We start from the raw sequence: 11,489 nt of genomic DNA on the forward strand, positions 1-11,489 counted from the left end.
TACAAAAGAGAGAGAGAGAGAGAGAGAGAGAGAGAGAGAGAGAGAGAGAAAGAGAGAGAGATTTAAAAAAAAGGAATGGTTGTGTTCCAGAACAAACACAGACACAGAAGGTGACAAAGATAAGTGAGAAAAGATGCCTTCTCACAACCAGTGCACCTTTTTTTATTCAGTACTGGATATTGATTGAACTCAGAGAAGCTATACCACTGAGCTAAATTCCCAGCCCTTTTTCTTTTTCATGAAAAATGGTGCTTCAGCTTGGTGTGGTGGCACACGCCTGTAATCCAAGCAATTAGGGCGGCTGAGGCAGAAGGATCGCAAGTTGGAGGCCTGTCTTAGCAATTTAGGGAAGACTGTCCCAAAATAAAAAGGGCCTGAGGATTGAGCTCAGTGGTGAAGCCCGGCTAGGTTTATTCTCCAGTATCCAAAACATGTCAATAAATATGTTTAGCCCCAATGTCTCCAGTCCTGAGCCATCTGGTCAGATAAATCACACACAGGGTCCCGGAAGGAAGACAGTCGCGGCTGAGGTTAGAAGTGACCTCCCAAGGTCTGGGCGTCGGGTGTGAGGGGTAGGGCTCCTCGGTAGGGCCATCTGCACTTTCCCGGTGTCCCAGCAGGGGGAGGGCGACTCGCCGGAGCCCCTAGCCCTTGCCACGCAGCTAGTCCTGGGCCGGGATGCGCAGAGCGCAGGGTCGGGGTCGTTCGCAGTGACGCTGTAGCACTGCCTGGTTCAGCTCAGCCTTCCGCCTTCCTCGAATATGGCCTCCAAAAGTCGGCCTTCGAGTTGTGTCAACCTGCAGTGCCATCCCCAACTCGGTCCCTACCGACAGAACTGTCCCCTTCCCCAATCCCTCTACAGTCCCTCTCCCCTGGCCATGTCGCTCAGACCCCTGCTTTCCTTCACCCCAGCCTCACGATCAAAGCGTGAGATCCAACCGGAGGGACGGTGGACAGCGAGGGAGACAGGACAGACCAGGGGACCGGGGCTGGACAGGCCTCCTCCAGCCGAAAAGGGTGGGCGGGCGGGAGGTGGAGCCCAGAGGAGCCGCCGCCCCACTTTCCCGGAGCTTGGGCGGAGAGGCAGGAAAACTTCCTGGCCGGGGCTCGGGGACGCTGGGTCGCCAGCCCCGCAGTCCCGCCTCCGGGTGCCACCCCTCCCCCGCGCCCCCAAGTGTCCGCCATGGCCAAAGCCTACGACCACCTCTTCAAGCTGCTGCTGATCGGGGACTCGGGGGTGGGCAAGACCTGTCTGATCATTCGCTTTGCAGAAGACAACTTCAACAGCACTTACATCTCCACCATCGGTGAGCCCGCCGCCGCCGCCGCTCCCAGGCCCCCGACGCCCCTGCGCCCTCATTTGCAGGCGCCTTAGTCGCCTTTAGGGCTCCTAAACGCAGTCCCTCCACCCCTGTCTCAGACCCATCCCCCATACATAGCTGGGTACTCAGACCTCCAACCTCTCTGAGGCCTCCAGGTGACTCTGAGGCCAGCCTCTCCTTGACTGTCTTTCTAGTCTCCCCAAATTCACAGGAGTCTTTCTCTTGGCCCTCTAGCTCCTCTTCCCCAAACCCTATCCACATAGGACTCTTCCTGATTCTCCCTCCACCGTCCCTGACTTCTGTCTCTTTCTGTCCCACTGACCCTCCAGGCTCTCTCCTGGCATCCCACCTTACCATCCGTTCCCCAGTCTCCCTCCCCTCAGCTTAATAGAGGATTGGACAGAGGGGACGGGGTGACTGGGTGTGCTCAAAGACTGTGATTGTGAATATGCGGCTGCCTGATGAGGAAGGTGGGAATGAGGGGACTTTTGGGGTCTCTGAGTCAGCCTGTTGAATCATCTGCTCCCTGGGGCCCCCAGCAGCCTAGGGGGAGGTGCCCAAGTTTCTGCTAAAAAGAACATTGTCTCCTTTCCTCCCTTCGCCTTTCTTCACGTCCTCTGGCCTGGGAAGTAAGTCAGAGAGAGTCTCAAGACAATTTTGGTTACAAAGGCAAAATACCCCTCTGTCCTCTCTCAGTCTCAGGAGGAATCCAGTGTGAGTCTCTTAGTCTCTCTTAGTTCCAAGCTTGGCCCACCAGTTAATTCTCATGGACTAATGTCAACTTCCTTTTCCCTTATTCTGTACCCTAAAGTGCCAGGAGGATAGTGGAATATGATAGTAGAAGGGTCTAGGGAGGCTGAGGCAGGAGGGTCACAAGTTCAAAGCCAGCCTCAGCAATTTAGCGAGGCCCTAAGCAGCTCAGTGAGACCCTGTCTCTAAATAAAATATAAAAAAGGGCTGGAGATGTGGCTAGGTGGTTAAGCACCCCTGCATTCAATCCCCGGTACCAAAAAAAGGGAAAAAAAAGTAGAGGGGGGTAGCTAAGGAACTGGAAAGAGGAATGTGAAAATAGTGGGAGGAAACAGAAACTTAAGTGGAAGAGTTGTCAGCCAGGGTGGCCTGAAGCCCTCTGCAGAATTTTCAAAACCTCCTCCATAAAATCTAATTAAAACAGTATACTCACTATACAAATGCAGCTTTGGGGGAATGCTCCTAGTTCTGTACTTCCAAGAGGTTGCTTGCCTGAGCGCCGCCTGCACTCCTTCCCGAGTCTCCACACATCCCTGTGGATGCACAGGCATACACACACTCTCCGCTTCAGCGCACAACTTCTGCCCACAGGAATTGACTTCAAGATCCGCACTGTGGAAATCGAGGGGAAGAAGATCAAACTGCAGGTCTGGTGAGTGGATCCCCCAGGACACCTAACTAGACCTCCGGTTCGTCTCCTGGGACTCTTTCCTCCTGTTGGCTTCATTTCTCTCCCTTTCCCTGCTGTTTCTTCTTCCATTTCTCCTAATTTATGTATCTTGCTTATTCAGCTGTCCTTCCATCTCTTCCTGCTCTGATCCTTTTCGGCCCGTAATTCTCATTTCCCCCAGTCCAGAGCATTCTCTGCTGTTCTGTTTTTTGTTTTTTCTTCCTTTCAGTACTGGATTGACCCAGGAGTGCTTTACCACTGATACCACTGACCCATATCCCCAGCCCTTTTTATTTTTCAGTTTGAGACAGGGTCTCCCTAAGTTGCTGAGGCTGGCCTCAAACTTGTGATCCTCCTCCTGCCTCTGCTAGAGGATTTTTTTTGATCTTAAAGAGCAGATCAAGAGCTGGGATGTAACTCCAGTGAAGTCCTTACTTCACATGCAGGAAGTCCCCTGCTCAAAAAAAAAAGACAGTTAGATGGCTGTTAAGAAATGGTAGGCACCCAAGAAACAAGATCTCTTGTTTACTCATTGAATGCTTCCTCTATGCTAAGCACTAAGTATCATTTTATGTTTTATATGTATGTATCATTTTATCTAATCCTCACTCTTTGTGAGACATATTTTATTGTCCCCATTTTACAAATGAGGAAACAGATTTGGAGAGGCTGGATAACTAATGAAGGTCAAACGGAAAAGGTGAGTAACGGAAAGGCAAAGACTCATAGACAGGATCTTGCTAAATTGCTGAGGCTGGCCTTGAACTTGTGATCCTTCTTCCCTAGCCTCCTGAGTCACTGGAATTATAGGCGTGGGCCACTGTGCCCAGCTGATCTATTCTTTTTAGCCCCACCATGTTGTAGAAGCTAATTTCTCTGGTGGGAAGGAGTCTCCTAGGGGGAGACTCCTTCTGTCCCACCCATGAAATCTTCTCGTTCTTCAGGGACACAGCTGGCCAAGAGCGATTCAAGACAATAACTACTGCCTATTACCGTGGGGCCATGGTATGATGTGTGGTTCTGGCCAAGGGCTGAGGGCGTGAGACAAGAGAATATAGGTTTATGAGAACAGAGGGCCAGGGTTTGGGGAAGGGGAAAGTGGGGCACGTAGTGTGGGCCACAAACTGCCCCACATGACCAAGAGTTTAGACTCATGGATGGGACTTCTGGGGTCATTTAGAGGGTGTTGGGGAGCCTACATGGGAATATGGTCCAAGGTGAACTTTGTCGTCTCCCAGGGTATTATCCTAGTGTATGACATCACTGATGAGAAATCCTTTGAAAATATTCAGAACTGGATGAAAAGCATCAAAGAAGTAAGAACCCTCCAGACGAAATGGGGGAAGTGGGTAGATCATGGAGGACGAAGGGCTGTGCGGAAAGGCAGGGCCACTGTCACTGGTCTTACACTTCTGCCCCCAGAATGCCTCAGCTGGAGTGGAGCGACTCTTGCTGGGGAACAAGTGTGACATGGAGGCTAAGAGGAAAGTGCAGAAGGAGCAGGCCGATAAGGTGAGAGCCAGGCTGGGCCGGGTTCTACAACTGCGCCATGAACACATGAACACATCGCAAGGCCCAATTGCAGGGGGCTTGGCTGCAGCCCCTTTTCTCCAGCTTTCTCCTTCTCGTTTCACCCTACAGTTGGCTCGAGAGCACGGAATCCGATTTTTTGAGACAAGTGCCAAATCCAGTATGAATGTGGATGAGGTGAGACCTGCCTCCCCTCCCTCCTCAACCACCACCAAGACATTGAATCTTGAAAGGTAGACGCATCCCCCCCCCAGTCTGTTCTGACCAATCTCCCCTTTAGGCTTTCAGTTCCCTGGCTCGGGACATCTTACTCAAGTCTGGAGGCCGGAGATTGGTGAGTTGGATCTGCTGGCTGGGTCCCACTGGCCGTGTGTGTCTTGGGAGGAGAGCCATGCTAGATTCCCAGGAGGGGAGAAAGAAAGCTCCCGTTTATTCATAGGCCAGCCAGCCCTCCCATCCTGACCTCTGCATCCTTCTCCCTCCAGGGGAACCATCACAAGCCCCCCAGCACTGACCTGAAGACCTGCGACAAGAAGAACACCAGCAAGTGCTCCCTGGGCTGAGGACCCCCTGCGGCCTTCCCACCCTGAGCCTGGGAAGCCAGGGCTGAGGGACTGCACAGGGAGGGGGGCAGCGGTGCCTGAGAGGCAGGTTGGTGGTGAGGAGCCTAGGAGAAGACAGAGAAGGGAAAGAAGGAAACCAGGGGCCAGGAGAAGTGCAGGAAGGAACAGAGGAAGTGAAGGAAGGTGAGGGGGAGGATGAGAGGGAGGAGGGAGGAAGGGTAGGACAGATAGCCTCAGGCCGTGGACTTTCTCTGGTTTTTTAGGTCACGAATATATGTAAATATATCGATTTATTTTGATACTCGATCAGGTTTTCGAGTCCTGTGAGAGGCTGGCTCAGCCCCACTCTCTGAAGGTTTGTCACGCTGCATGGTCTTCCTCTGTATTAAAGGCCATTCTTTGCACAAATGTCCCCCTGTTTGGGAAACTTTCATTGTTGTCACTCAAACCCAGGTCTTACCTCTCCCGTGTTGGTTCCCTGGAGTCTGGCTGGGTGCATCTCTCCCTTTCCCAGATGTTTGGCTGGTGAGGAAGACATCGGAGCAGGAGGCAGAGTGACCTGAGGGACTGAACCCCCTCTTTCCATCGTGGGGTTTCAGGAATAAGGATCACTATGATCATAGCCTTGTCCTTAGCACAGGAAATTCCAAGAGAGGACTTGATGAGCCCTAGCGTCAGGGACACAACAGGACCTGGTATGGCTTAGCAGTGATTAATGTAAGCTTCTTTGACACCCACCCGCCTTTTGCCTTGTCTTTTTGAGGGGCCTGAACTCAGGGCCTTGATTGTGCTAGACAAATGCTCGGCCACTAAGCTAAATCCCCAGCCTCCATGCTTCTTTGATTTTGCCAGAAATCTGTTTAGGTGTTTGGTAGGCATTATTAGCTGCTTTTATAGGGGAGGAAAATTAGACACAGGAGAGGTTTATGTATCCATAAACATTTATTGAGCGTCTATGTTTCAGGCACACAGTCAGTTAACATAGCTCTCGGGTGGTGTTTTTTTTTTTTGTTTTTGTTTTTCTTTTGGTACCAGGGATTCAACCCAGGGCACTTAACCACTGAGCCACATCCCCAGCCCTTTTACTTTTCATTATTTTTGAGCAGAGCCTCACTAACTTGCTGAGGCTGACTTTGAACTTATGATCTTCTGGCCTCAGCCTCTGGAGTTGCTGGGATTACAGGAGTCTCTGGGATTACAGGTATGCACCACCACTACTAGCCCTTAGGTGGTTCTTACAGGCAGAGAAATAAGCAAATTTTAATAAAAACAGTTAACTCTTGGGGGGTGAGGGAGAGACACATGCCAAAATTATCAGCATGCAAAAGAAAAACCACCAAAACTTTCAGGCTTGATACATTGCCCCCTTAAGTACACATAGCCGCCCTCCCTTTCAGTGATACTGGGGATTGAACCAAGGGGCACTCAACCCCTGAGCTACATCCTCAGCCATTTTTAGTTTGGATTTTGAGACAGGGTCTAGATAAATTGTTCAGACTAGCCTTGAACAATTCCTGCTCCAGCCTCCCAAGTAGGAATCACAAGTGTGCACCACCATGTCCAGCTCAGTATTTTTTAAAACTGCAGATTTTTTTTTTTTGGGGGGGTAGTGGGGATTGAACCCAGTGGTACTTAACCACTGAGACACATCCTCAGCCCTTTTTATTTTATTTTTTTATTTTGAGACAGGATCTCACTGAGTTGCTTAGGGCCTTGCTAAATTGCTGAGGCTGGCTTTGAACTTGCAACCCTGTAATCCCATGGCCTCCTGAGCCCCTGGGATTACACCCACTGCACCTGGCTTGATATTTTTCCTTTCCTTTTCTTCCTTCCTCCCTCCCTTTCCTCTCCCTCTCCCTTCCTTCCTTCCTTGCTTGTTTTCTTTTCTTTCTCTCTTTGCTGGTGATGAAACCCAGGGCCCTCTAAGTGCTGGGAAGGGGCTCTACCACTGAACAACATCTCCAGCTCTGGACTTCATCTTTTATTAAGATCAATGAAAATGTCACATTTGCTTTGAACAAAATAAATGTACCACTTGAACTGTTATTCAAGTGTTATTCAAGCTGTCAAGACTGACAGCTTCATCATACCCCCAAACAGATATTTAAAAATTCACTTTCAGAGCAGATATCCAAGTTGGTTGGTTTCTTTTCTTTTTTAGATAAATTTTTTGGTACCATGGATTGAACTTGGGGGCACTCAAGCACTGAGCCACATCCCTAGCCCTATTTTGTATCTTATTTAGAGACAGAGTCTCACTGAGTTGCTTAGTGCCTCTCCATTGCTGAGGCTGGCTTTGAACTCTTAATCCACCTGCCTCAGCCTCCCAAGCTGCTGGGATTACAGGCATGCACCACCATGCCTGGCCCAAGTTGGTTTCTTGCTAAGTTTATTGGAAGTGAAATCTTATAAGATCACAGGGGTTACCCAGGCTCAATGGTACATGTGTATAATACCAGAGACAGGACAGCAAGTTTGAGGCCAGCCTAAGCCCTAAGCAATTTAGCAAGACCCCACCTCAAAAAATAAATAAGTAAATCAGGTGGGGGATGTTGCTCAGTGGTAAAGTACCTCTGGTTCAATTCCCAGTGCAAAAAAAAATCACACAGAACAACTTTCCATGAGATAAAGTAGATGTAAGATTACGGTAAGGAATAACAAATGCTAGCATAGTGGGCCCACTGACTCTGGAGGCTGAGGCAGGAGGGTTATAAATTCAAGGCCAGCCTCAGCAATTTAGTAAGATCCTATCTCAAAAAATAAAGAGGGTTGGGGAATGTACCTCATGGATAAAGTACCCCTGGGTTCAATCCCCAGTACTGAGAAAATAAAAACTCTATCCTACCTAAAAACCAGGGGAAAAAAGCCACAACCAATTTTCTGTAATGTATAAACATGAGACACATGGGGCGTGATTATTATAAATCAAGGTAGCCATGCAGTCCTTGGTTACCAGGTCTTGTGATCATGCTGGAAAATTTTCAGATATGTTGCTAAGAGTACCTGGTATGAGAAGGGATAGGAAAGAGGGGAAAGGGGACACTATATATATATATATATATATATATATATATATATAGAGAGAGAGAGAGAGAGAGAGAGAGAGAGAGAGAGAGAGAATCCTCAGAGAAGAATGGTGCACCCCTCCTGCCCTATAGTTTTATTGGAGGTCTCACAGAAGTTTCCAGAGAGCTCTGCCCAGGTCTACCTCTTGACTTTTGACTGACAGCAGGATTGCATCAGACTTCCAAGTCCCCACTGTGCATGATAAGAGAGTAAAGGTAGGGCTGGGGCTGGGGCTGAGTGTGAGCCCTGGGTTGTGTGAGACACTGGGTTCCATTCTCAGCATTATGTATAAACACAATAAAGGTCTATCAACAACTTAAAAAAAAAAAAAAAGATTCAAGGTAACTCTTGATCACTTTGGCCCACACTGACTGGTTCTAATTGGAACTTAGATCTTACAGTTAGGGGCTTTCTTCTATCATATATCCCTGAGTTCTAGAATCTGGTCTGTGTAAAGGTCACAAAAGCCCCTTCTCCTTCAGGGTAACTTGTGTTCTTATCAGGGAAGAAAGAGCATTTTGGGCCTGCATTTCATCTGCATAATAGGTTGTTTGCTGAGGAATTTAGCATATCCTATTGACTTAAGTCAGGGAGGGCTGTGGGTAAATTGTTTTTTAAAAGAAAGCAAGTGGGGGCTGGGGATGTGGCTCAAGGGGTAGTGTGCTCGCCTGGCATGCATGGGGCCAAGGTTCGATCCTCAGCACCACATACAAACAAAGATGTGTCCACTGAAAACTAAAGAATAAATTAAAAATTAAAAAAAATTAAAGAAAGCAAGTGGAGGTCAGCATAGTGGGCCCTGTTTGTAGAATTACCTGCTTAATGTTGTTATGTTACTACTGTTTGTGTCTATATGCTGCCTATCATTGGCTCACACCTGTAACCCCAGAGACTCTGGAGGATCTCAAGTTCGAGGACAGCCTCAGCAATTTACCAAGATCCTCAGTAACTTAGTAAGATCTTGTCTCAAAATAAAAAATGAAAAGAAGTGGGGATGTAGGTCAGTGGTAAAGTGCCCTTGGGTTTAATCCTCAATACCAAAAATAAAAGGAAAAATGGTTCTGTTCAAAGCCATCTTTGTAGGTAGAAGACATTGCTTCAAAAGTCCCATCTTCAAAATCTCCAAAGGTGAACAGAGCGTTTATTTATTTATTTATCTATTTATTTATTTATTGGTGCTGAGAGTTGAACCCATGGCCTATAACATGCCAGGCAAGTGCTCTATCACAGAATCATATCCCCATATCTGAGCTTTTAAAGGAGAATAGGCAGGGGAGGAGAGGTTGGGAAGTGAGACAAAAGGCAAGCAGTGTACATGTGTAACTTAGTTAACCTATGCTGGACAGGCCAAGGCAGGGAACAATCTCAACTTTCAGCTTCCTTGGTATCAGAGTGGGAACTTGCAGCCTTTTAGCCTCCAATCTCAGCATGAGGAAGCTGTTCTTAATTCAGAAGGGGGGTGGGAATTCAGCATTCATGTTTGTATGGAGTTTAAGTACTTCTTGGTCTATCTATTGAGCATCTAAGAGAACTAAACTCACATGGTTCCCAGTGTCTGGGACGCTGCAGTCACACATTATGTATGAAACCAAGAAACAAATCAGGGCCGAATTCGGAGAGTTAACTAATACATTACCTGACAGTAAAGTGGGAACCCAGAGTGTGGGTCAAGTCCCCCCCCCCTTTTTAATGTTTTTATTAGTACATTATAGTTACATAATATTGAGGTTCACTTGGACATAATCATACATTCGTGGAATATAATTTCCTCCATTTCATTTCCCAGTACTTCTTCCTTCCCTCTCTGTCACTGCAATTTTGAGTATATAAAGGTTTAACTCCATGGGGATGGAAAGCATGGGAGCTGAAATTTTGGAGTCAAGCCTCTTGTCTTCCATTTACTAGCTTGATAACCTTGGACAAGTTGTTAGAGAGCTGGGGCCTTCCAGAAAACTGAGGCAGTGCAAAGGAATCCCTTCAAGCCCGAATTCTTGCAGTCGAGTCAGAAAGGTTTCAGACATGTTGCTCAGAGATGAGTTTAACAAAGGGATAAAAAAAGGGAAAGAGGACACTCTCAAGGGAGAGAGCTGATCCTCTCAGGAGAGGGACAGTGTGCCTCTCCTACACTTGTTTTATTGCGGATCCCAGAGAAATTTCCAGAGTCCCACCCAGGCCACCTCTTAACTTTTGACTGATAGCAGTTATACCTCGGATTTTCAAGTCCCCATTGCCATGACAACTCTGTGTCACTTTGGCCCAAGCTGACTGGTTCTAATTGGATTGTGAACCATAGATTCTTACAGATTTTATGGTTAGGAGGAATTATCCTTATCTCCCTGAGTTTTAAGATCTGGTCTGTCAAAAGAGTCACAAAAGTCTTCCTCTTCAGGGTAACGTGGGTTCCTCTTAACATTATTTGTGGCCTGCATTTCTTCAGCAGGAAACAGGTAGTTTGCTGAGGAATGTGACATAGCCTGTCCACTTAAGCCAGGCAGGCCAACAGGTAAGTTGCTTTTTGAAAAAGAAAGCATGTCAGTTTTCAGAAAAAGAAAAGTCAGTTTGGTGGGCCCATTTTATAGAATTATTCCCTTAACCTCATGCTCCCATCACTCCCATCTGTCCCCTAACAAAGTATGCTCTCTGCACTTACTCACAAAACAGGATAATACTGAATCCTTCTGAGGATCAAAAGCCGCTAAAAACTGAATTTAAAAAAGTTATGACATATGACAGAGGCAGCTCAATGGTAGGGAGCTTGCTTAGCAGGCATGAGGCCCTGGGTTCCAACTCAGGCAAGGAACAATCTCAACTTTCAGCTTCCTTGGGTGAAAGGAGGAGGGGTGGAAAAAGTGAAGCAACACTTTCAGAATGTTTTCATATACATTTCATTAGCATCTAGCAAAAAGCAGCAATGCACATTAGCATTCCGTTTCACAGAACACTGAGAGCCACTGTCCTAAGGTCACACAGTTGACAAGATCCTGAACCTAGTCTCAGCACTTCTGGGAACTCCCAATCTCGGTCTTCGCACCGGGTTAGTGAGTATTCCCTTATGTAGGCGCTAGGGAGAGTGGAGACCAGCTGAAAAGCTCTGCGAAGTGGTTTAGCAATGAACACCGGAGGGGGTGACACGGTCCACCTGCGTAGAACAGAACGCGAGCCCAGCAGTCATAGTCTCACCCTCACGGTGCCCCTGGACTGCTCCCCTCTCGTGGGGAGGGGAAATGCAGCCTGGCCGCCACCCCAGACCGCCACGCGGGCTTTCTCCCTGGGCCGTAGGGGACAGAGAAGGGGTCGGAGAGGCTAGGGATTAAGGGTGAAACCCAGGGTTCTAAGGAGGATCCAAAGTCCCGGCAGGACGACGGACTGTCCCCCTGCTAACCTAGCTCAGAACGGGAGAAAGGCGACGACTCAGGAAGCGGTAAACCGAGAAACCACACGGACCCAGCCACCGCTACCGCCCCACGGCTCCCGCACTGCCGGGACCGCCAGGCCTCACGGCCCAGCCAATCGGCCGCGTCCTGCCGCGCAGGCGCAGTGAGCCCCGCCCCTCCGCGCCGCCCGGACACCCCCGCGGCGGACTACAGG

At 48.5% G+C, this 11,489-nt stretch overlaps 2 protein-coding genes across 2 annotated transcripts in view; both read left to right on the plus strand.

The window, feature by feature from the left end:
• The first annotated feature begins 1,063 nt into the window (after window positions 1-1,063).
• Window positions 1,064-5,243, plus strand: Rab13 (RAB13, member RAS oncogene family). The gene is made up of 8 exons (XM_015502856.2): window positions 1,064-1,307; window positions 2,664-2,724; window positions 3,687-3,747; window positions 3,981-4,058; window positions 4,165-4,254; window positions 4,384-4,449; window positions 4,553-4,606; window positions 4,758-5,243. Exons 1-8 carry the CDS (start codon window positions 1,184-1,186, stop codon window positions 4,833-4,835), a joined length of 612 nt encoding a protein of 203 aa, XP_015358342.1. The 5' UTR covers window positions 1,064-1,183; the 3' UTR covers window positions 4,836-5,243.
• A 6,233-nt stretch (window positions 5,244-11,476) lies between these two features.
• Jtb (jumping translocation breakpoint) overlaps window positions 11,477-11,489 on the plus strand; it is a 2,182-nt gene continuing 2,169 nt past the window's right edge. Inside the window, exon 1 of the mRNA XM_015502859.2 lies at window positions 11,477-11,489. This exon is cut by the window's right edge and continues 309 nt beyond it. The gene's annotated coding sequence lies outside the window, so the exon portion shown is untranslated.

Source organism: Marmota marmota, unplaced genomic scaffold, assembly GCF_001458135.2.
Source record: "Marmota marmota marmota unplaced genomic scaffold, marMar, whole genome shotgun sequence".
Classification (NCBI taxonomy): domain Eukaryota; kingdom Metazoa; phylum Chordata; class Mammalia; order Rodentia; family Sciuridae; genus Marmota; species Marmota marmota.

What these genes read in the sequence shown, in the direction of transcription:
- Rab13 (XM_015502856.2), top strand. Translation starts at nt 1,184, where the DNA reads ATGGCCAAAGCCTACGACCACCTCTTCAAGCTGCTGCTGATCGGGGAC. An exon ending in AAGATCAAACTGCAGGTCTG is followed by an intron (nt 2,725 to 3,686) that starts GTGAGTGGATCC and finishes CTCGTTCTTCAG; the next exon opens with GGACACAGCTGGCCAAGAGC. An exon ending in AGTCTGGAGGCCGGAGATTG is followed by an intron (nt 4,607 to 4,757) that starts GTGAGTTGGATC and finishes TTCTCCCTCCAG; the next exon opens with GGGAACCATCACAAGCCCCC.